Consider the following 26,801-nt stretch of genomic DNA (forward strand, 5'->3'; position numbering starts at 1 on the left):
ACTTTAAGGTTTTTATGACGCATATAATGCGGTCTCTGCCAATGAGCTACAATTATCTTCTACTAATAAAATGTAATAAAATGGGGGGGAGGGGGGGGGGGGGAAGAAATGCTGACATCAAAGAAATTAACATAAATTAAGGCAAGGTGAGTGGCGGGAACCAAGGACATGTTGCAGTGTCAGTTCTCACTAGTGGAGTTTTAAGAAACCTGTGTCTGGGGAAGAGAATCCAGATGGCACATGTGGCAAAACAGGCACTAAGGTCACAACTGTCACATAGTACAGCATGCTCAGTAACAAGGACATTGTGTGTTGTCCGTCTACACACTCTGTCTATGCTCAATCGTCCTAACTGATAACTTTGTGGTAGTCATACCACTCTAGAAAGCTGAAAAGCGTTTATGTAACAGCTGGTTTCACAAGTGGCTCTTTCTTTGATAGTATTTGTGACAGGGCTGGGATAGGTGGCGTTAGGAGGGTGCATAGGGCAAGTCTCACAGGGAGAGCAGGAGGGCAGTCACAGGGGTAGGAGCCAAATGCTAGGGAAAGAGATGTAGAAGGAATACAAGGTCTGACCAGCGTATTGCAGAGGTTGGGGGGGAGGTGCAGGTGGGGAGGGGGGGCATGGGGGAGGAGGGGGGCTATTTTAGGTGTGGTGTATAAAATGCCACATAGAATGAACTTCATTTCAGGGCCTGATTTCAGGAAGTCACAGACTTGCTGACTAATACTTTTACAAGGCTATAACTACCTAAAATCAAGCCCTGTGTTGTAGCATGGTGATGCACTGCTTCTGCATGGCTAGTGGGCATGATTACGTAACACAGACTACTGGTATGGTACCAAATCTGTGTTTTTCACATATCCAAAACTTAAGAATTGATATTTAGTTTTTAGTTATTAGTAATTTTGCACATAAGAACAGCACAAAAATTGTTAATGTTTCCAGGATTCATGGTTAGCCCACTCTTTCCTATGTCCTTTCTTCAGGAGTGCTAGTCCTGCAAGTTTCACAGGGAAACCCCTGCGAAGCTGGAAGGTAGGAGATGAGGCACTGGCAGAAGTAAAGGTGTGAGATGAGCCGTGAGTCATGCTTGGGTAGCTAAGTCAGAAAAACACTTGCCAGTTAAAACCAAGTCTTGGTCTGGCACACAGTTTTAATTAGCCAGGGAGTTTCAAAGGCAGGCCATTTATAAATAGCATAAAGTAATTATTTTATCTTATGTTTAGGAAGGGAAAGTCACTGGCCTTTTTGTGGCAAGTGCTCCTGGGAGTGGGTACTATTTTTAAGTACTATTTTGGGTTATCACAATTGGGATCAGGATTTTTGATGCAGCTTAATGTCAGTTTTTTTTAATCAGTTTGAGTGCGCTATTTGTGGCACCTCAATCAACTCAAACAACTAACTTTACCTCTACTTTATCATGCTGCATTAGTTTTCTAATTACTAATTAATATTGACAATAAAACTTTCTGGAAGATTAAAACTGTATGCCAGGATCTTTGCCTTTTGTGGGCAAGTGCCCTATTAACTGAGCTACCTGAGCATGACTCTCAACACATCCTCACAGCTTTACGTGTGTCACTACCTCATCTCCTACCTTCCAAATTTCAAAGAAGTTCTCCTGCAAAACTTGCAGGACTAGCATTTCTGGAAGAAAGGTTACTGTGGGGACTTGACTTAACCACAGAATGAATCCTGGAAACATTAAGAATATTTATACTTGAAGTATGTGTAAAATAAGGAAAAATACTAATATCTCAAAAATAAATATCAATTCCTAACTTTTGGTACCAGATCAACATTCCATGTCATACGAGCAACTTCCTTTGTGGCACTGCTTAGCTCTGCTCCCCTAATATTTCAAAAGATATTAATTATCTTCAATTATGATATCTTCATCTTTATGGCTTTATAACTTCCGAACTATCTGGCTTGGTGGAAGAGTCCCAGACCACAAATTCACGGATCTCAGGTTTGATTCCCATTCAATCCTAAGATTTTTATCTGTCACTTATCACTTCATTCATCTTAGGCACTGTTTCTTTACGTGAAAACAGGATGCATAAACCCATCGGACGATCCACTACAATTCAACACTACTCTAAGGATAATGTGAAGATGCAACCCCACTGAACATGAGCTGGACCCTTTGGAATGTAGTGCGACCACAATTTTGTTCTGTCATACAGGGTAGAACCATTAGGGACCATTCAAAACCATTCAATGAAATTTGAATGTGATTCGAAGCAGCAAGGGTGCTTATGCTTTTACAGATCTTCTGTTTCATGCCCTCCTGTACCGTGACAAAAGAGGGGTGTGAAATAGACACATGTACGAATACAATGGCATGGGTCCCTATAAAGCCCCCCAGTTCGGCAGTAGCCACAATGGCATTCACACTCAATTATTGAGAATTTTAAAAATTTGCTTTAATGGAGAAAATCTACGAAATAGCCCTAGGCACCTGCAGGCACACAACTGTCATTGTAGATATGTCAAGTGGTTGCCTACATGCAGGTGCCTAGGGCTACTTCGCAGGTTTTCTCTGTAAGGTATGGTTTTAAAATTCTCAATACATTTGGGTTGCATCTTGCGATGTCCATAGAGTAGTGTTGAATCATCTGGGGGTGGGGGGTTATCAGCAGTGTTGAAGGTTGTCCTGTTGCTCTTCACATTGCCTCTTCACATTGCAAACTATCATTTTTTAACACAAAATGTGTGGGAATCAATGTCCAAGAGGAAGGGATGGTTTCATTGACGCCCATTATGCCACCTTCTGAGGCCTTTTCATATCGATTCTGTGTATCTGAAACATTTTCCTCAGCCACTATTAGAAAACCATGTGATTTCAATGCACTTCTGAGCTATATCACAGAGGCATCAAAAGGAGGAGTGAAAGGTGTGCAAGAGGGACTACGATCTTTTTCCCATCATGCACACTTCAACGGTGGAGTTGAGCAGAATTTTGGTGAAAATTGGTGCCAATGTGACACTCATTAAACCACTTCACATGACACATGAACTTCTGAGCTCTGACCTTTTTTCTGAAAGTGTCGACACCTTGCTGTTTGAAGCGTCATCGACCAGAGGGTGACATTGCACGTCACCACGCTTTTGCACCATTACAGAGGAAGGCTGTAGACACCTTTACCAAAGGGTTTTGAAAAAGAGATCCTTTAATTCTGTTGTGCAATGTACTTCTCTTTGCACCCACTCACTGCCACATGTGACAAAAACATTACAACAAGGGTCAAAGCCGACGTCCAGTACTGGTAGATTCAACTGACCCAGTATAAAGTATTTACAGTTTGCAGGTTCTGCAGATGGCAGTTCAGGAGATTCCATTCATTAGATTAAGTTAAAAAAAAAAAAGGTTACTTAGATGATGGCAAAATAGTCTTAAACAAGCTACCATATGAGACAAGAAAACTGCAAAAACATAAATCTAAAGTCGTAGCACACTTGAGTAGAACAAAAATATTTCTATACCACAGACAACTCACAGATATAAAAAAAATTATAAATGTGAATATGAATAAAATGTTTGTAGCCCACTGCATGTAATTTAATTACATACTGCAGATAATTATGTAATTTTGACAATTAAATTGCTTGTAAGATATGTAGAAGATAAGTTACTTCTACGAACCATGTTGTATATATAAACTATCAGCATTCTTAAATCTGCATTGATGATTTTTTTCGCAATACAATTGTTGATAAACAAATATATTCCCCTGAATTTGAACTTCCCACTGTTAAAACTTACAAGCTTGTTAAATTACTACAGATGGATGCCCACACTTATTTCAAGCCCTACGGACAGTTTATTTGCTTTCACAAACAAGTGTCTTCTAATTTATTATATAGCATCTTTCCAAAAACTGAATGGTTAAATTACATTTTGTTACAAGGTGGATCAAGTTCCTGCCTCTGAACTGCTTGTTACTGCTCTTGGACCATCGCCTTTAAAGCTTCAACAAATTAGCAAAAGGGGTTCATCACCAAGATTCCATGACCAAGACTATAGTAGAAGCTGCTGGTGTGAGGTGCTCTGATGTCGCGGAAACACAAATGGTGAAGCAATGTCAGAAATGTAAGGATGTGGACATTTTAATTAATGAATTAAAAATTACAGTGCATAATTCAAGTCATTCTCACAAAGTTCAAATTTTGACTCTGGCTCTTAGCAGCTGGATTATAGAACAAGCAGCAAAAGAATTAAACTACAGATGGAGGCAGGCACCTTGGCGTAACTGCAAAATTAGAGGGAAAAAGACTCAGTGATAAGGTCAAACATAAAGTCCTGAGGTTCCTGGAAGATGATAAACAATCTCGGCTGTGCCCATGTAAAAATGATTACAGCAGTAAGAGTGGATGTTGAAAATGTTCCTAAGCAGAAACGCCTTCTACTTTGTAACTTGAAAGAAACGTTCACAGCCTATTGCAAGTAATATAACAGCGAATTCAACTTCTGAAAAATTTGTGAACTGAGAACAAAGTGGTATCTTACAGCTAGCATCGTTGGTACACACTCAATCTGTGTATGGATAATACATTAAAATGCGAAATGATGGCTGAAACATCTACCAATGATGATGATTACAAGGAACTAATCGAAAAAAAAACTGTGTGCTGCTTGGAATCAAAAAACTGCATGCTTTGACATTGTGAACAATGTCCTGGCAAACCTGACCTGGAAGAGGTACTCAAAGGATATGATCCAGCGCAAATGATGGAATACAAACAGTGGGTTCATACTAACAGGGATATACTAGAGTCTTGTCATGCAACTGAATAAAAGATTATAGAGGAATTGTTTCAAAAAATTCAAGGTCTTACAAGCCACCACTTTGTTTCAAAACATCAATGTTCATGTCTGAAGAACTTGAAAGAAAATCTTGCAGATGGTGGAGTGATCATTTTTATGGATTTTGCTGAGAACTATTTATTTGACATTCAAAGATGTTGTTCAAGGGGTTTAGTCAGAGAAGAGCCAAGCCACATTACATCCCTTCATGGTTTACTTTGGTGGTAAAGAGCTACAGAATATCAGTGCCCATATTGTTAATGACTGATTTGGCCATGATGCTACTGCAGTTCATGCATTCATAATGAGGCTGATTAAATATTTCCGGATAACAATAGAAGAAATCAGGCACACTCGCTACTTCAATGATGAATCTGCTGCCCAATACAAGAATTTTATCAATTTACGTCTACATGAAAACGACTTTAATATTCCTGCTGAAAGGAATTTTTTCATAATCCGCCACAGGAAATCTCCCTGTGGTGCAAATGGAGGAACAGCCAGATGACTGGCAGCTCAAGCTAGTTTGCAGAGGCCTTTTGATAACCACTTTGATCAGGAAAGTAGCGTTCCCAAAGACAACACAATTGCTGGAACAAGATGAAACCACAATTTCAAGCCACATAGTTTAAACAAAATCAGAGTAAGCAAAATTTCCAGTGGTGATGTAGTATTCATGCTTAAAGCAGATGAAAACATTCCAGCTGTTTCGGCTACAACATTACAACCTGGGCATTTTGTTGCCTGTCTGTGTGACAATGCTTGGTGGCTGGGCAATGTATGTGAAGTTTCATTACACAAAAAAGGTACCTCAGTCAGCTTCGAGTCTCCGTGGTTCTGTAATTCCTTCCACTGGGCATCTACTAAAGATAATTGCTGGATTCCAGAGCAATATGTAATTAAAATCATAAAAGCACCATCCCATCAATAACACCAGCAACGCAATATATTTACGCAGAATCTGAACAAGACAGTACAGGAAATTTATTCAGTCTGAGTAAAAAAAGTATTATTCCAGATGTGCTGTGTCTTTAAAATTCTAAATTTTTGGATTTTCATTTGTTATATTGCTCCTTCTTGCTTGAAGTTGATTTGCACACAACTACAGTTATATTGACATAAAAGAAGTTTCCACTGTTTTGTCTTTCTGTTTATTCATTACTGTCACATTCAAGCATTTAAATGCTGTGTAGGAAAAGTAATAACATTGAGTGATGTTTCTAAGCCATAAGCAGGCGTGGGTCAAAAATTAAACTATATAGGTCTAGCTTCTGAAGCTTAAAGAATGCTTTTCAGAGATACCAAGATAAAAAATATTAAAGAACACACAGTTGAGATATAGCTCTCAAAACTACCCAAAATTTGGCACTAAGCCATTTTTATCAAATTTGCAGATGTATATACACTCCTGGAAATTGAAATACGAACACCGTGAATTCATTGTCCCAGGAAGGGGAAACTTTATTGACACATTCCTGGGGTCAGATACATCACATGATCACACTGACAGAACCACAGGCACATAGACACAGGCAACAGAGCATGCACAATGTCGGCACTAGTACAGTGTATATCCACCTTTTGCAGCAATGCAGGCTGCTATTCTCCCATGGAGACGATCGTAGAGATGCTGGATGTAGGCCTGTGGAACGGCTTGCCATGCCATTTCCACCTGGCGCCTCAGTTGGACCAGCGTTCGTGCTGGACGTGCAGACCGCGTGAGACGACGCTCATCCAGTCCCAAACATGCTCAATGGGGGACAGATCCGGAGATCTTGCTGGCCAGGGTAGTTGACTTACACCTTCTAGAGCACGTTGGGTGGCACGGGATACATGCGGACGTGCGTTGTCCTGTTGGAACAGCAAGTTCCCTTGCCGGTCTAGGAATGGTAGAACGATGGGTTCAATGACGGTTTGGATGTACCGTGCACTATTCAGTGTCCCCTCGACGATCACCAGAGGTGTACGGCCAGTGTAGGAGATCGCTCCCCACACCATGATGCCGGGTGTTGGCCCTGTGTGCCTCGGTCGTATGCAGTCCTGATTGTGGCGCTCACCTGCACGGCGCCAAACACGCATACGACCATCATTGGCACCAAGGCAGAAGCGACTCTCATCGCTGAAGACGACACGTCTCCATTCCTCCCTCCATTCACGCCTGTCGCGACACCACTGGAGGCGGGCTGCACGATGTTGGGGCGTGAGTGGAAGACGGCCTAACGGTGTGCGGGATGGTAGCCCAGCTTCATGGAGACGGTTGAGAATGGTCCTCGCCGATACCCCACGAGCAACAGTGTCCCTAATTTGCTGGGAAGTGGCGGTGCGGTCCCCTACGGCACTGAGTAGGATCCTATGGTCTTGGGGTGCATCTGTGCATCGCTGCGGTCCGGTCCCAGGTCGACGGGCACATGCACCTTCCGCCGACCACTGGCGACAACATCGATGTACTGTGGAGACCTCACGCCCCACGTGTTGAGCAATTCGGCAGTACGTCCACCCGGCCTCCTGCATGCCCACTATACGCCCTCGCTCAAAGTCTGTCAACTGCACATACGGTTCACGTCCACGCTGTTGCGGCATGCTACCAGTGTTAAAGACTGCGATGGAGCTCCGTATGCCACGGCAAACTGGCTGACACTGACGGCGGCGGTGCACAAATGCTGCGCAGCTAGCGCCATTCGACGGCCAACACCGCGGTTCCTGGTGTGTCCGCTGTGCCGAGCGTGTGATCATTACTTGTACAGCCCTCTCGCAGTGTCCGGAGCAAGTATGGTGGGTCTGACACACCGGTATCAATGTGTTCTTTTTTCCATTTCCAGGAGTGTATTTTGATAGAGGACAGAGACCACTGTACAAAAACCACAAGAAGACAGGACAGCTATGTGTCATATTATCAATTCTTGACTGAATCGTCAAAATTATGGTTTATGGTTGATTAAGGAAGTGTTCTCAAAGTTGTACAACGGATTTTATGCCATTTTTGAATAAGTACTGCTGTCGCCAAAACTGTTTAAAAATCTAATCAGTAATATATTCTCTCACGGTCTAAACAAGTTGTTTAAATATACAAAAGCAACAGATTATAAGTCAAAGATATATACATAAAAGTTATCAAAATTTGGAACTTTAGCATACATGTAAGTGGTGCAAAGTTGGCACATGACACTACGAGGGACTAGAAAAATGGAGCTGAGGGAGACATTGAGCTTAAACTCTGTACATATCCACCCAAGACATTGTTGAATACTCCCATAAAATTTCAATTTGATTCAGAAATGAATGAGTGGTAACCATTTCTAAAGCTAGTCCACTTGATATGGGATGACCTGATAGCAAGGGTATGTCATCAACTCAGTCTCTCAAATGGGCAGCCTAAACTCCTCATATAATAAGCTGCCGCCCCTCCCGCCTACCTCCTCCTAACTTTTCCTCTGATAGAGTGCCTTACATTGTCCCGCCAACATCACCGCATATACTGGTCTCAGATACAACAACTTTGGTCAATTTTAACCTTCTTCACATATAGAATACTTCATATACTTAGAAATTTACACCAGAACCAGTGATATTTGGTCATACCTAGAATGGCAGCTGGGTCACTTACGACCCAGCTATCTTTCCTTACATTACCCTGTGTCAGTGGGTTATTGTGGCTACTGATTAATCTATTCTCTGAAGTACTGCAAATTTTATTATAAAATTGACAAAAAGAAAGTAGTTTCCCTCAGCTAGAGAATGAAGTTCCTAGATTTCAACTTTTTCTTGTTTAGAGTATTGTACAATACTCAGGCATCTTTTCAAAACAGCCTCAAGTTTCAATAAGGATGCATAGTGCTGAATCAGGACGTTCTTGCTGCTCTTTTTCTGACAGCCAGTGTTGTATCATTCTTCTTCAACAATAATGTTCTATATAACTCGTATTCGTCTTCTTGACAAAGATGTATATCCATGCGAGATCTATTTATGGTTCCCACAATACTTTTAGCATTTGCTTTCAAGGTTTCTGAAACAGCCAAGAATGTAAAAAATGTGTCACATGTGACATTTCTTCTCTTATTCAAGTAAGTTGTACGAAAATGTAAACATAATTAAGAAGTATTCTTTCAAAAGTCGATAAATATTCATTTTTTTCAAGATTTAGTAGATTTTTGTAGTTACAAATCGAACTTGTTGCCATGCATGACCCATTGAAACGGTGTTGTCAAAAGCTGATATTTGTTGTTATAGGATGTTGAAAATTACAGTTTTTGCAAAACTCGATATTGGCTCTCAGCCAGTTAAAATAAAAGTCAACAAAGGTAAACTGTTCTTTGCTTCTGAGAGACCTGAAGGGAGAAGAATAACGCAGGACATTTTCAATGATAATGTGAGAGAGTTTTCTTCAAAAAAGGAAAGAACATAAACTGCAGACAGGCACTTGCCATCAGAACCAACAACAGACATAAGAGGTTTACACAACAACATAAACTCCTGATTATTACTCAGTTCGAGATAGCTTTGTCAGAGAGAAGGAGTATCAAGAAAGAAGTAGAATACTGCTTCTATAAAGTACATCAGAAAGAAAAAAGATGGCCAAATAGTACCTGTACGTGCCATGACATTTCAAGCAACAGCAGGTAAGTCCAGCGACTGACTTTCAAAAGGAATGAGATTTGGAGAAAAATAATCAATTAATATGAAACCTTGGTTGCACAAAATAAGTGCCAAAATGTTCTATGAAACAATGGAGGAATATTCAAATGTGATTACAGTATGTTTTGCCGTATAAGAGACTCAGGTAGTACTAAAGCTATCCGTCCGTGTAATATTCTATTTAATTTGTGCATTATGACTCATTCCCGAGCTCAGACAAAGGAAAGGATTGATTTTTATATTCGGCTTGAAACAAAAAGACTGAAAGGATGCAACGAAGTAGTCTCTGCTCTATTGGAGTTTCTTGGAAACTCATGTAAATGCAACTAGCGCACACGACCGCAGTCTTAGTGGTTTCAGTTGCCTAAGTCTGCAGTTGTGTGTGTGCGGGTTGTTTTTTTTGTGTTTGGGGAGGGGGGGGGGGGGGGGGGGAGGGACATGTGCGCTCACGTGTCCATCTATTGTTGACAAAGGCCTTAACAGCCGAAAGCTGTAACTGTGAGAGTCTTTTTGTTATGCCTATCTGCAACTCAGCATCTCCACTATATGGTGAGTAGCAACTTTCCTTCTCATAATACTGTTACATTCCATCCTGGATTTTCCAGTTTTTTAGGTTAGATGCCTCGGGCAAGTACAGAAAGGGCAACAGCCTCAAAGGGTGCGGGGCAAAGTCAGGACATGCGGGGACCAAGCAGCAATCGGTATTGTAATTGTAAACTGTTGAAGCTGCATTGGTAAAGTACCGGGACTTCAAGCGCTGATAGAAAGCACCGAAGCTGAAATCGTTATAGGTACAGAAAGCTGGCTGAAGCCAGAGATAAATTCTGACGAAATTTTGACAAAGGCACAGACAGTGTTTAGAAAGGATAGATTGCGTGCAACCGGTGGTGGCGTGTTTGTCACTGTTAGTAGTAGTTTATCCTGTAGTGACGTAGGAAGTGGATAGTTCCTGTGAATTATTATGGGTGGAGGTTACACTCAACAACCGAGCTAGGTTAATAATTGGCTCCTTTTACCGACCTCCCGACGCAGCAGCATTAGTGGCAGAACAACTGAGAGAAAATTTGGAATACATTTCACATAAATTTTTTCAGCATGTTATAGTCTTAGGCGGAGATTTCAATTTACCAGATATAGACTGGGAGACTCAGATGTTTAGAACGGGTGGTAGGGACAGAGCATCGAGTAACATTATACTGAGTGCACTATCCGAAAATTACCTCGAGCAATTAAACAGAGAACCGACTTGTGGAGATAACATCTTGGACCTACTGATAACAAACAGACCCGAACTTTTCAACTCTGTAAGTGCAGAACAGAGAATCAGTGATCATAAGGCCGTTGCAGCATCCCTGATTATGGAAGTTAATAGGAATATAAAAAAAGGGAGGAAGGTTTATCTGTTTAGCAAGAGTAATAGAAGGCAGATTTCAGACGACGTAACAGATCAAAACGAAAATTTCTGTTCCAACACTGACAATGTTGAGTGTTTATGGAAAAAGTTCAAGGCAATTGTAAAATGTGTTTTAGGCAGGTACGTGCCGAGTAAAACTGTGAGGGAAAGGAAAAAACCATTGACGTTCAACAACAAAGTTAGGAAACTACTGCGAAAGCAAAGAGAGCTTCACTCTAAATTTAAACGCAGCCAAAACCTCTCAGACAAACAGAAGCTAAACAATGTCAAAGTTAGCGTAAGGAGGGCTAAGCATGAAGCATTCAGTGAATTCGAAAGTAAAATTCTATGTACCGACTTGACAGAAAATCCTAGGAAGTTCTGGTCTTACATTAAATCAGTAAGTGGCTCGAAACAGCATATCCAGACACTCCAGGTTGATGATGCCATTGAAACAGAGGATGACACGTGTAAAGCTGAAATACTGAACACCTTTTTCCAAAGCTGTTTCATAGAGGAAGACCGCACTGCAGTTCCTTCTCTAAATCCTTGCACAAACAAAAAAATGGCTGACATCGAAATAAGTGTCCAAGGAATTGAAAAGCAACTGGAATCACTCAACAGGGGAAAGTCCACTGGACCTGACAGGATACCAATTCGATTCTACACAGAGTATGTGAAAGAACTTGCCCCCCATCTAACAGCCATGTACCGCAAGTCGCTAGAGGAACGGAAGGTTCCAAATGATTGGAAAAGAGCACAGGTAGTCCCAGTCTTAAATAAGTGTCATCAAGCAGATGTTCAAAACTATAGACCTATATCTCTGACGTCGATCTGCTGTAGAATTTTAGAACATGTTTTTTGCTTGAGTATCATGTCGTTTTTGGAAACCCAGAACTCTGTAGGAATCAACATGGATTCCGGAAACGGCGATCGTGTGAGACCCAACTCGCTTTATTTGTTCACGAGACCCAGAAAATATTAGATACAGGCCCCCAGGTAGATGCTATTTTCCTTGACTTTCGGAAGGCGTTCGATACAATTCCGCACTGCCGCCTGATAAACAAAGTATGAGCCTACGGAATATCACACCAGCTGTGTGGCTGGATTGAAGAGTTTTTAGCAAACAGAACACAGCATGTTGTTATCAATGGAGAGACGTGCCACAGGGGAGTGTTATGGGACCATTGCTTTTCACAATATATATAAATGACCGAGTAGGTAGTGTCGGAAGTTCCATGCGGCTTTTTGCGGATGATGCTGTAGTATATAGAGAAGTTGCAGCATTAGAAAATTGTAGCAAAATGCAGGAAGATCTGCAGCAGATAGGCACTTGGTGCAGGGAGTGGCAACTGACCCTTAACATATACAAATGCAATGTATTGTGAATACATAGAAAGAAGGATCCTTTATTGTATGATTATATGATAGCAGAATAAACACTGGTAGCGGTTACTTCTGTAAAATATCTGGGAGTATGCGTACGGAACGATTTGAAGTGGAATGATCATATAAAATTAATTGTTGGTAAGGCGGGTACCAGGTTGAGATTCATTGAGAGAGTTCTTAGAAAATGTAGTCCATCAACAAAGGAGGTGGCTTACAAAACACTCGTTCGACCTATACTTGAGTATTGCTCATCAGTGTGGGATCCATACCAGATCGGGTTGACGGAGGAGATAGAGAAGATCCAAAGAAGAGCGGCACCTTTCGTCGCATGGTTATTTGGTAAGCGTGATAGCGTTACGGAGATGTTTAACAAACTCAAGTGGCAGACTCTGCAAGAGAGGCGCTCTGCATCACAGTGTAGCTTGCTGTCCAGGTTTCGAGAGGGTGTGTTTCTGGATGAGGTATCGAATATATTGCTTCCCCCTACTTATACCTCCCGAGGAGATCACGAATGTAAAATTAGAGAGATTCGAGCGCGCACGGAGGCTTTCAGACAGTCGTTCGTTCCGACACGACTGGAACAGAAAAGGGAGGTAATGACAGTGGCACGTAAAGTGCCCTCCGCCACACACCGTTGGGTGACTTGCGGAGTATAAACGTACATATAGATGTAGAAGTCATATACATATGTACATATAGATGTACATATAGATGTACAATATCATCATACCAAACAGCACTTTTTGATGGACTCAGGGTTGGAAATCGGTATGATCCTGATTTACACTCTACTCCCTCAAGCCCCTGGCTCTGCTCCTAAGCTATAAGTAGCAAACAGTCAATTATTGACACTTATGGAACCATCAGCTACAACACTGCTCTTGGCAGCAGCCAGCACTTCACATGGACACTTCTTCACACCGATGTCAACTAACCACTGATTGATGTTGATTTCCTATGACAACTCCATTTCTGCCCAGATTTATGAGGAGTACTGTCTGCACACCAAGTAATGTCACTATCCATGGTACAACTGCACGACCACTGGCCCCAGCCCCATCACAACACAAAGGTACCTACCTACCTTTCAGCATTATTCAGGCTCCAACTGCTATGATCTTCCATCGAGGATCAAGTGAGAACAATCAACCAACAGTAAACTGACTCAAGGAAAGAATGCCTCATGTTACAGGAGGCAAACTCATCCTTTCAGAGGCTGCTGCATGGGCATCCAAATCAGCTAGCGGAAGCAGAGTTACAGCTATGGACTCTTCAGTCCTCACACACCACTGCTGCGGAACTACTACTATCTGAGGATATGAACCTGGCAGATTTACAGCATCAGGTGGAGGACCTCCACACCAGAACGCAGAAATTCTCTGCCAGTCCCGGGAATGACGACTAATACCATAACACTGATGAATCACTGACCCTGATGCTGCTCACCCTGAGTTCCACAGACACTACCGGTGACATGCACACACGCCGCTGCCACAAACAAGCAGTGGATACCAACTAACATTGCAGTAATCTGCTTGAGACTTCGCACATGTCGCCTCTCACCAACAGCAAAAAACCACCTTCGAGAAACATTACGAATGAACAGGTCAGTGCCAGTTAAACACGTGACTGGGCACCGATCTCCCCCTGCTATGGCATTACTAATGGCACAGTGGACAGAATCATAATAGGAGGACTGTTCATCTCTTGAAAAGTGCACCGCCTCTCTCCTGAGAAATGGCACATTGCCAAAGCCACTTTAGACAGTCTGCCTAACTTGGTCACTATCTGACCTTCAAACAGCCCTTGGGCTTCACCTCTACCTTTGGCCTGCAAAAAAGATGGTACTTTTCAAATATGCAGGGACTACAGAATCCTCAATAAGCCCTTGAGCTCCACCTCTACCTGTTGTTGTGGTCTTCAGTCCTGAGACTGGTTTGATGCAGCTCTCCATGCTACTCTATCCTGTGCAAGCTTCTTCATCTCCCAGTACCTACTGCAGACTACATCCTTCTGAATCTGCTTAGTGTATTCATCTATTGGTCTCCCTCTGCGATTTTTACCCTCCAATACTAAATTGGTGACCCCTTGATGCCTCAGAACATGTCCTACCAACCCATCCCTTCTTCTAGTCAAGTTGTGCCACAAACTACTCTTCTCCCCAATCGTATTCAATACTTCCTCATTAGTTATGTGATCTACCCATCTAATCTTCAGCATTCTTCTAGAGCACCACATTTCGAAAGCTTCTATTCTCTTCTTGTCCAAACTATTTATCTTCCATGATTCACTTCCATACATGGCTACACTCCATACAAATACTTTCAGAAATGACTTCACGACACTTAAATGTATACTCGATGTTAACAAATTTCTCTTCTTCAGAAATGCTTTCCTTGCCATTGCCTGTCTACATTTTATATCCTCTCTACTTCAACCATCATCAGTTATTTTGCTCCCCAAATAGCAAAACTCCTTTACTACTTTAAGTGTCTCATTTCCTAACCTAATTCCCTCAGCATCACCCGACTTAATTCGACTACATTCCATTATCCTCGTTTTGCTTTTGTTGATGTTCATCTTATATCCTCCTTTCAAGACACTGTCCATTCCATTCAACTGCTCTTCCAAGTCTTTTGCTGCCGCTGACAGAATTACAATGTCATCGGCGAACCTCAAAGTTTTCATTTCTTCTCCATGGATTTTAATACCTACTCCGAATTTTTCTTTTGTTTCCTTTACTGCTTGCTCAATATACAGATTGAATAACATCGGGGAGAGGCTGCAACCCTGTCTTACTCCCTTCCCAACCACTGCTTCCCTTTCATGTCCCTCGACTGCCATCTGGTTTCTGTACAAATTGTAAATAGCCTTTCGCTCCCTGTATTTTACCCCTGCCACCTTTAGAATTTCAAAGAGAGTATTCCAGTCAACATTGTCAAAAGCTTTCTCTAACAAAGGTTTGCTTTCCTTAATCTTTCTTCTAAGATAAGTCGTAAGGTCAGTATTGCCTCACGTGTTCCAGTATTTCTAAGGAATCCAAACTGATCTTCCCCGAGGTCGGCTTCTACTAGTTTTTCCATTTGTCTGTAAAGAATTCGTGTTAGTATTTTGCAGCTGTGGCTTGTTAAACTGATTGTTCGGTAATTTTCACATCTGTCAACACCTGCTTTCTTTGGGACTGGAATTATTATATTCTTCTTGAAGTCTGAGGGTATTTCGCCTGTTTCATACATCTTGCTCACCAGGTGGTAGAGTTTTGTCAGGACTGGCTCTCCCAAGGCCGTCAGGAGTTCCAATGGAATGTTGTCTACTCCAGGGGCCTTGTTTCGACTCAGGTCTTTCAGTGCTCTGTCAAACTCTTCACGCAGTATCGTATCTCCCATTTCATCTTCATCTACATCCTCTTCCATTTCCATAATATTGTCGTCAAGTACCCAGCCTTGTACAGACCTCTATATACTCCTTCCACCTTTCTACTTTCCCTTCTTTGCTTAGAACTGGTTTTCCACCTGAGCTCTTGATGTTCATACAAGTGGTTCTCATATCTCCAAAAGTCTCTTTAATTTTCCTGTAGGCAGTATCTAGTGAGATAAGCCTCTACATCCTTACATTTGTCCTCTAGCCATCCCTGCTTAGCCATTTTGCACTTCCTGTCAATCTCATGTTTGAGACGTTTGTATTCGCCTTTTTGCCTGCTTCATTTACTGCATTTTTAAATTTTCTCCTTTCTCCTTTCATCAATTAAATACAATATTTCTTCTGTTACCCAAGGATTTCTACTAGCCCTCATCTTTTTACCTACTTGATCCTCTGCTGCCTTCACTACTTCATCCCTCAAAGCTACCCATTCTTCTTCTACTGTATTTCTTTCCCCCCATTCCTGTCAATTGTTCCCTTATGCTCTCCCTGAAACTCTGTACACCCTCTGGTTCTTTGAGTTTATCCAGGTCCCATCTCCTTAAATTTCCACCTTTTTGCAGTTTCTTCTGTTTTAATCTACAGGTCATAACCAATAGATTGTGGTCAGAGTCCACATCTGCCCCTGGAAACGTCTTACAATTTAAAACCTTGTTCCTAAATCTGTCTTACCATTATATAATCAATGTGATACCTTTTAGTATCTCCAGGGTTCTTCATGATTCTTAAACCAAGTGTTAGCTATGATTAAGTTGTGCTCTGTGCAAAATTCTACCAGGCGGCTTCCTCTATGCCCTGTAAAAAAAGATGGTATTTGTGAAATATGCAGAGACTACAGAATCCTCAATAACTGGACAATTTTGGATCATTACCCGCTATCCAACATCCAGGACTTTGCTCATGCTTTATCGGATGCCACGATCTTCAGCATCACTGACCACTGAAAGGCATATTAGCAAATACCAATGGTGATTGAAGACATTGCTAAAACTGCAATTACCACCCCCTTTGGGTTATTTGAATACATATTCATGTCATTTGGACTATAACATGTGGCTCAAACATGGCAGTGATTCATCGAGTTTGCCTTATGCAAATTCCCATTCTGTTTCCCTTATCTGGATGACATACCGATATACTCTGCTAGACCCCAAGCGCACAAAGAACACATAAACAGGTTTTTCAAGGCACAGAACAGCTAGATGTAGTCATCGACACTGAAAAACGCCATTTGCATCGGCAGAGCCCATTGTTCCTAGGAAGTTCTGTTTTATCAGCAAGGGTCACGCCTACAGAAGAAAGGAAGGAATGCTTATAATTCACTCCAAAGCCCACTACCTACCAGGAACTCTGCAGATTTCTAGGAATGCTAAATTTCTACTGGTGCCACATTCTGCAGGCAGCCAAAATCCAGGCATCCCTCAACAATATCCTTTCCAGAACCAACACCAAAGGAAACTGAATTGTTCCATGTTCAAAGGCTTTTGAGGCAGTCACTACAAGGGGTCATGACCCTGGCCCACCTGTCAATCACTATTGACACTAGCTACAGCACCATTGGGACAGTCCTACAGCAAACAGTTAATGGTACACCAACTCTTGCAATTCTTCTCATACAAACCAAAGGTATCGCAGAAGTTGTTGACCACATATGATGGTGAACTACTTGTCCTCTATGAAACAGTAAAATATTTCAGAGGACACCAAGGGCCGCCCTCTGCTCACACTTTTCATCAACCACCGCCCCTTGGTACACCTTAACCTGATAGCTCAGCTCTTGACAGACATAGAGCAGCATGGGGAGAGGGGGGGGGGGGGGGGGGGGGGGGAACAAGGTGGCAGACTTCATGTCCTGTGTCCACACCATCAGTGCCCTAATTAACTAAGAGGACCTAACAAATGCACAAGAACATGACGAACTCATGTGAAGGCTTAGATAAATGCAACAGAGACCTAAAACTTGATCAAATTAAGCTCCCCAACTCTTATGTCAAAGTTTGGTGTGGCATCCTGCTGAGAATACAATCCCCACTGACCACCATCTGATTCAGAAAATCAATTTTTGACAGTCTTCATAACCTGTCACACACCATGGTTCACCACACGATGAGGCACAGAACATTTTGTTTTGTCGGGAGTTCAAGGTGACTGTAGGAAATGGACAAAGGTATATGTTCTGTGTAAGTGCAGCACAACCAGATGGTGCGCATCCCCCTCGTTCCCCCACAAGGCACCTTCACATTAACTAAAGGACGCTTCCAGCATGTAGACTTAGACTTAATCGGCCCCCTACCCAAGTCCAAAGGCTATAACACATCTTATCGGCTATTGATTGCATGACCCACTGGGTAAAAGCAATCCCCTTAAATGCCGTAACAGCCAAGTCAATGGCATGGGCCTTCACTAACAGTTTGATTTTTTGTTTTGGTTGCTCCCTATCCACACAATCGACCAGAGCCAACAATTTGCAAACTATGTGGCGTGCAATAAATCTATACAATGGCCTAACACACTCAGAGCAAAAGGTTAGTGGAAAGATGGCACCGGATTTTGAAGGCCGCCTTAATGAACCACAACACGCAATGGACAGACGCTCTAACACGGGTTCTGCTAGAAACCCGGGAACCATACAAGGATGACCTCAAGTCATCACTTGCAGAGGTGTTGTGCAGCAACTGCCTTACTCTCCCAGCAGACTTTCTCTTCCCCACCAATTATAATTGCAGAGCTACCCGCATTAGTCCAGAAGATCTGATCCAGCACCCACTACCAATCAAACACAAAGGAATTACAGATGTGCTGCAGCGGAGCATTGATATAAATCAATCAGGAGAGTTGAAAATTTGTGCTGGAGCAGGATTCCAACCTGGGTCTCCTGCTTACTAGGCAGATGCTCTGACCACTAAGCCATCCGAATATGGTCATCGCAACTGCACAGGATACCCTAGCATGCCTTCTATCAGATGCAAATTCTCAACTTAATCAAACACTACAAAAGTAGAGCCCCTTGCACATTATCTTCATTATATATATTACGGCGAGAACTGCCAATGATCTCTTCAGCAAGGATGCACACTAGGCTCGAACTCTTATGGGAATTGGCAAAGTGCCGTGAATAATGAGGATAATGGGCAAGAGGCGCTACATTCGTAGTGTGTGGATAAGTTGAGAATTCAGGTCAGATGAGAGGTGTGCTAGGGTATTCCATGCAGTTGTAATGACCAATATGTCCAGATGGCTTAGTGAACAGAGCACCTGCCTAGTTAGCAGAAGACCCAGGTTTGAATCTTGGTCTGGCACAAATTTTCATCTTTACCCATCGATTTACATCAGTGACCACTTGTAGCCAATGCCTGTAATGCCTTTGCATATAAAATCAAATCTCCAACCATAAACAATGCACAACACTAATTAATAACTTAAAACCTGAAAACTGTCCACAATTGCCAACATCAAAATAACTGACTAACTGCCAAAAGAAAACTCTTCCAATACTGTTCTCACAAACAGCAATCAAGGAGTCTGAAGAAGCACTAACATCACTCATAAACAATTTAGAAACATAAACATCCATCACTAGGGAGTGCCACTGCATACACATATACACCCTCTGCAAACATGATCTATTTCAAACAAGCCTTGCCACCACAATGCCACGGAAAACAGTTACTTCACAAGTCAAAGCAACAGGCAGCACTGCAAACTTCGGTTGACCCTCTGATTTTGTGGTGCATTTATAGAATGGTGAAGGGGTTAAAGGTACATATTGGACACCCTCCCCCCCCCCCCCCCCCCCAAAAAAAAAAAAAAATCTTAGCTTTTGTTGACAGACTGCTCTTCAACACAGCCCTCATGTTGCCCATTTGGTAACATCAGCCTTGACTATGAATAAGGAGGACGGACATGTTCAAACAACCACCTGTTATGCACATATCTAACAAAGCATTCACAGATAGCTCGAGTAATCTGGATTTTTCACTATATGGGCTGTGCTGGATGGCACCACAGCAGTACGGATTTGAAAGACTAAAGGCTTGACTAATTTTCATTTTACTTCAGGAGAAATTATATTTCTAAAATTTTGATGCATGTAGACAACAGAGACATTCTGTATGCTGTACAGTTTGTTCTTGCCAGTGGCACGGTGAGCTGTTTTATTGTTTTATAATAGGATAATTGATTACCATCAAGGAGTATAGAAGGAACTGTTTCAGTAAAATGTATGCTTCAGCAACTTTCAATGTGGTATGAGGATAATCTGTGACTTCTTTTGGTTTAGTTTAAGACAAAGAATTCAAGCCGATCGTGATACTGAACAAAGATTGCCATTTGCACCTGATATGTCAACAGCGATTATCTTAGGTCTGACACCTAGATGCAACTGGAAGTTTTTAACCTGTATGTGAAAATTACAAGAATATTGCACAGGTAAATATCACTGATGTATAGTGGGAACAACAACAACAACAACGGCTCTAAGATTGAAACCTGTGTGACTCCATAATGCACGTTTCCATAATAACCTCTTTCACCCACATATGACTCACTGATACATATTTTGGAGATAAATATTGAATGAAAATACTGTACTGTTACAGAAATACAGCTGTTTCGTTTCCATAATTAATACACTGAAATCAACAGTTTCAAAAGAGTTGCAGAAATCAAGCAGTGTCAAAACTAACACTTCACAACTGGATCATTTCCTAGCCATTTTCATCAAACATTTGATATAACCCTTACGGTAATGTGAAGGAATAACAGTAGGGGACATCAATCACATGGTTTTTGTTTAATTGTAAACTGTATACAAGCAAGCAAATCTATTTCATACAACAATTAGTCCCAAGCCATCAACCACTAACAACTATTACACCAAATGTCCATCACCAAAATCATATTGTAGTTTTGAAACAAATTATGAAATGTTTTTATAAATGCTACCTTATGCTGTAAAACTCCAAAAGATTGAGAGACAGCTGATGACCTTCAGGCTAAAAGTCACAATACATAAAAAATAATCATCCATGGCTTATTTTATGTTATCAGCCAATTTGATTCAGGCAGTTCCTGAACTACAGTGTTTTCAGGTGCTTGTTGCACAGAGAGCAGAAATCTGATCCTGCAACACAAGCAACTTTGGCTCCCTCCATGTAATGCAAGCAAGAACTTGTACTTAGAAAGACAGGTGAGCCACAATGGTGTCATACTTAATAATACAACATCAGAATACAACAATAAATTAGGTGACAATAGGGATTTTACTGAAGATTTAGAACATTTATAATTGAATTGTTTCACAATCAAAGGGAATATGATAGCCCACAGAAACAGGCAACTACTCACTGCACAATATAGCCTGTTTTGAATCTTATAACAAATGCACAGTTTCCACTGTGTGTGTGTGTGTCAGTCTTTAAACAAATGTTTCTGATGTTCATCTGTTTATCTCTGTAGATGATACAAATGCAAATACGTAAACTCAATGTATTCACTCAGTACAAGGTTAATACAGTGTCACTGGAAGTTTGGGGTAAAACTGTGAGTCATACTATTTCATTCAGTAAATCTTAGTCTGCTGTGTGACGTTTTCCGATTTTGTCAGCTTACAATTTTTCAGTGATTTTCATAATTCAAAATTCTGTGAGTATACTGCTACAACACTCTTAACATGTTTGTTTCCTGTGTCAATAGAGTATCAAGACTGATGCTCTTTTTATCATAACCTCGCATCTTGTTTCTGTATTCAAAAGTGCATAAGAATAGATAATTAATTACTTAAACATATAGGCCTATTTCAATGCCATTCACTCTATAATCCATTGATTACATTCGTAATTGAACTCTTTGACAAATGTTAACGGTTTGACGACATATCGAGAGATACAAACAGGAAACGTCTGTGTCGCAGCATAGGCAAATGCCGTATGACACTTATCACGCACTAGCAAATTCTTCTAAGGAATGTATGGCAACCTATCCCTTTCGTCCATCAAAATTATTCTTACCATTTCAATCACCTGAGCGCATTATCATCTCCAAAAACAGAAGCTACCTAACCAAGCTGTCCCCAAGTTATTTCTAGCATATCCTACTTGTACTACGCTACACTTTTTCACAAGTAGCCTACGGAATATAATCACGTAAACAGCGTTACTAACTAATGTATATTTACCTGAACTACCGACGATCGCAGGAATGTGGCTGAGGAGTTTTTCTAAGTATGTGTCGTCGACTAACTTGCAGTCAGAGTTCAATAGACCATGTAAAACCAATCTCAGTTTTTCTTCTGTGTTTACAGCAGACATTTTCAAGCTCAATCGAAAAAAAACAACAATCGGTTACACAGCGTTGAACGGATGGAAAATATCAAATCAACAACATACAACTGTCATTCCTTCCAAAGCTTGGTCAAACTTCGCAATACAACACTCCTCACCTTGATCAACACACAACATAGCCACGATTATTCGTGAAACAAACAAACACAAAGATTATCTCAGAGTCTCAAGTTCTCATGGGAATTTCTTTAGTATATAGTCTCTGGAAATTGTTCGAAAAGCTACATTTTTACATTCTCTTTTATTTCATTGACTTCCAGCATGTAAACTTTCAGCATCACAATTTAAATAATATTGGTACACAAACACACAGCAAAGAAACATTTGTCTTCAGGTAGAGATTGTCCTGCATGTATTACAATGACACAATTTATAGCTAACCATTTAGTTGTTAATTCATTTCCTTAGTTAAGTTCAATGGTCACAGTTACGTTTAAATTTTTATGTTTTTTTTCAGTTAGTAATCTGTATATGGCGTTGTAGGTCCTTCTGGTTGTGTCTCCGATAACTGTGATCGTGAAAAACGGCTGGCAGTGACCAGTTTAAGAGCGTCTCTAAAATGTTGACTCCGCCTTTCTTATTGCGTCTAGACTGAAGTAAGATGTAGTTTATATCACAAATTGTTTCTTCTTTACACGACAGTATGGTGTCTCCGATACGCCGATTTTATGTAAATTAGAAGGGAAAGATCCATGATTGAGGAACATTCTCCCAGCGGATGAGTTTTCGTTTAATGTTTGGGCTTCGCAAACCATGGCCGTCGTGGTATGACTGTAAACGAAAATATATGACAATCTCTTGTTTGTTGACTTTCATTCCATCCTTCATGTTAGGAGAGAAGCACTTGTTCTTTTACCAGTGGGAGGTATTCTGTGTATGGGAGTTTAATGTCCATTAGACTTCCGCTGCTGATCACACTTCTCGTTAGTTTATCGGCTTTGTCATTGTACAGAATGAAGTAAAGTGATCTGACCCACACAAATTCTATAAATCAATCAGTCTTCTTAGCTTGGTGATAATGATCACTATGACGAGAGTGTATTTAGTAGTTCTTTTGTCCCACTTCCTGTAACTAATTCCCTTCAGAACGCTTTGAGACTGTGTAACTGTTAGTACCTTGGGTATTTCGAGAGATCTTGCTTATTTGATTGCCTCTATAGCAGCGAAAGTTTCAGCTAGAAATATGGAAGTGTCCCCTGGTCGTTGAAACTTGCTTCTGTAGATTCTGGACAGAAGAAAGAGCATCTGGTATGGTTTTCCAACCCCATTTCTGAGCCTTCAGTATATAGTTGAACATACCCTACCCATTTTTCTGCCAGGTGTGATGTAGATGGAAACTGCCCAAATCCCTTTCCTTTGCTGGAACAGTCGACATATGTTATAGGAATATTGTGATAATAACTGTGGGAGTCATATCGGAATATGGAAGAACCTCTGTTCGGAATATTTTATTTTGTAGATGTTTCCAGTGTTCATTGTGATTGTGGAAAGAAAACTGCTGTGTCCTCACATTTCTGTTATTCCCGATTTTAGATAGCTTTACACACTTCTTTATCAGTCAACATTCAGTGTTTGCAGTTCGTTGCAAGAGACAATGATCACACAACATTATTCTGCGAATATGTAAAGGCATTTCTGATGCTTCCTGGAGAAGAGCACTAGTGGGATAGTTCCTAGGCATATGTATTACGTTTGTGTACAGCAGTTTATCCAGCAACGCTAGGCACTTGGTAGCAGCATTATGAGAGACCGTGCATCTATAGTATATATGGTAATGTATCGACATGGTAAAGAGTGAGCAGATTGTTAGGGTGAGCTCCTAGCCATACTCTTGTCACCAATCTGATAAGATTCAATGCTTTTTCATGTGTATTGAAGACGGTTTATATATGAGGTTTATATATGAGGAACCCAACTCATTCTGGAATCGAAGAGAGCACCAAGAAACCTGACCTGATATTTTAGTGGTATTTTATGAATGGAGAGTTTTACACTGTTGAAGCATCTTGGTGTAGTTTGGTCTGTGAAAGAGACAATTACCGACTTTTCTGGAGAAATCTGTAACCCATAGCTATCTAATGTTTCATCCAGTGCACCCATCTCCTTTGATAACTCAAACAAAGGCTGATCCATCCCACTGGTCGCCACAGATAGACAGATATCATCAGTATACTGGAAGATTTTAACTGGAGAAGGGATAATTCTCTCCAGCTCGTTAGTATATAGTGAGAACAGTCTGGGCCTGGGGATAGCTCCTTCTGGAAGATCGATTCTCATACACCGTTGGGTGGCTTGCGGAGTATAATGTAGATGTAGATGTAGATGATTCACACTGCTGGCAGCCCCAAACGTACTTATGAATATCTGAGGTTAAGATGTTTAAATTATCTATTTTTTCCATGCCTTTTCTATATCCTTACTGGCTTGATGACAGTATGTGATTTGATTCCAACTACCATTCCAAACGATTATTTTACCAGGAGCTCTAAGGTTTTGTCGATACAGGGAGATAGAGTGATAGGTCTATATGAGTTGGGCTGCTCTATATCTTTATATGGTTTCAATATAGGTTCCACTACTTGAGTTGTCCAATCTTCTTTAGTGTGTCGTTCAAACACATTGGGTTAAATACCGGTAACAGTTTTTTGAGTGCTATGTCTGGGAGATTTTCTATCGTCTGGTAGTGTATATCGTCCTTTCCACGTGTAGGCGCCACCCCCTTCTTAATGCCCTTCATTACATATGCAAATCGTACCACTACCAGATGACTATAATCCTGTTCCTCCAGGGGGCAAAATACCGGCTCAACTGTGAAAGCTAGTAAAATTAAATTCACAAATTCTTCAAGCCATGTGTCGCTTAATGGCTGACGCTTTGTGGAGTCTTTATTTTAGAAAACCTTCATTTCCTCCAAAAGTAGGCGATGCTAACGTTGTTATTTAAGGATTCACAAAAAAATTTGCCAGATAGTCTTTTAAAAGCCTTCGAACTTTCGCTGCTATGTTTCAATAGGCAATGAAGTTTTCTACTTTTTTTATTTTTTATTTTTTTTTTTACAGAATTCACTGTACATAAGTTTGCGCTATGATACGGATCTAAGGCACTCTGGTGTCTACCTAACTGGCGGCCGTAGCATGAGAATGATGACTTTCTTTTGTCTTGAAATGTAAGTTGTTGCTGGGTCTTCAATAATTGAAATTAACTGTTGGTAGGCATCTTTTGGAGCTAAGAAATTACTGAAAGGCTGAAACTTCTCCCGGACTGTAGCAGTGTACTTCAGCCAGTCATCGTCCTTGATTTTCCACTTACTGCCTGTATATATAACTTCTGATTTATTTATAGGTAAGTCTACAGTGATTTTCAGAAGAAGACGATCCGAGCCAAGAGAGTCTCGTCTGACTGTCCACTCCGTTTCACACAATGCCAAATCGACGGCCGACGGTCGCCTGTTTAGGTTATGTATCATAGTATGAGAGCCATCGTTTAGAAGAACTAAATTGAGATTTTCGAGAAGTGTGATCAATACTCTGCCATCCACATGATCTATTTCGCAACCCCATAGTGAGAGGTGGGCGTTGAAGTCTGCGCAACAGAGAATTTGCTTTTTAAACTGGGCAATAATGTCCTCCAGTGAAAGATTTCGTCTTTTACAAGCAAGTGGCTTGTAAATGTCGACAATGGTGAAAGCATCGGTAGAGGACTATATTACAGCAGCAGTCTGTTGTCCTAATGTTAATGTCCAATATTTTAAATCATGTCTGTAATTAAAATGGCTACTCATCCTTATTTTCCACTACCTCTGTCGTTTCTAACACTGTGTGTCCTTTGAATTGTATTCGTTGTGTTGGTTGAAACCAAGTTTCGCAATTACAAGCTACTGACATGTGGTTGCTGCTAAGATGCCGATGAAGACTTTCTCTATTCAAGATCTCTGATCGTGCATTCCATTGGAGTACTTTAAAAGCCATTGTAAGATATGAAGAAGTTTTCAACAGCGTTACTTATAAGAACCTATTTCATTACCATGTTTGCCTCATTTTTAAGAGAAAGAACGATCTGCATTATTAGAGAACAAAGTGTGTTAATAGTACTTCCCCGATCTGTATAAGATGTTACTATAAGAGGAGGAGGATACAGGTTGTTTTGTATTAAATTCTGTGGACCCTGAAATTCGTACAACATATCGAATTAACCCTGCTTGTAATAACTGCAGGTAAATGTTTTCTTTTTATTTTTTTAATATGTGGGAACTGGGACCAACATGACTACATGTTTAGCTTCATTCTGTAGTCTTTTGTCCGTCATAATCAAAACCCACAAGTTTCTCATTTTCTTTAGGCCAGGCACTAAGAGAGAACTCTCATGTTGTAAAAACACCAGCAGTAATCTGCACAAATGATGGTTGCAGTGACGAGATGGCCGTTGCGTAAGAAGCACTCTAGCTTTCGTTGGGCTTTGCTTCCATGTGATGTTAATAAATCGAGCAACAGCGATCAGTATTCCGTTGCAATACAAACACCTGGAATCTTGGGGATGTGAATACTGGGAGGTTTCACTTGCTCCCACACATTTGGCACAGCGAGCGACACTGCGAACTTAAATGGAAATATCTGAGGCAACTATGACATTGCAAAACTGACTGGACGTAAGGTTCAACAGGGCATCGCATACCACACAAATATACATCAGGGGGAAGTTGCTGAGACTTAAACGTTACAATACATTTCGCTGTGGGTAATACTTTCATCTCCCCATTTTCTATTACTTTCTTTGTGAACCATCGTACGTTTGTAACTAAAAATTCTGATTTTA

The 26,801-nt window shown here is 41.0% G+C and overlaps 1 protein-coding gene across 2 annotated transcripts in view; it reads right to left on the bottom strand.

The window, feature by feature from the left end:
- Positions 1–22,190, bottom strand: part of LOC126334729 (uncharacterized) — a 100,971-nt gene extending 78,781 nt beyond the window's left edge. Inside the window, exons 1-2 of one of the 2 annotated variants that reach the window (XM_049997268.1) lie at positions 22,088–22,144; positions 21,824–21,963 (exon numbers count right to left, since the gene is read on the bottom strand). In XM_049997268.1, coding sequence (XP_049853225.1) covers positions 21,824–21,956 — 133 coding nt within the window. In that variant the 5' untranslated portion in view covers positions 21,957–21,963; positions 22,088–22,144. Of the gene's footprint in view, positions 1–21,823 lie in introns of both variants that reach the window. The other variant, XM_049997267.1, reaches the window with a different exon arrangement.
- Positions 22,191–26,801: the final 4,611 nt, after the last annotated feature.

The sequence above is a fragment of the Schistocerca gregaria genome, chromosome 2 (genome assembly GCF_023897955.1).
Source record: "Schistocerca gregaria isolate iqSchGreg1 chromosome 2, iqSchGreg1.2, whole genome shotgun sequence".
NCBI classification, from domain to species: domain Eukaryota; kingdom Metazoa; phylum Arthropoda; class Insecta; order Orthoptera; family Acrididae; genus Schistocerca; species Schistocerca gregaria.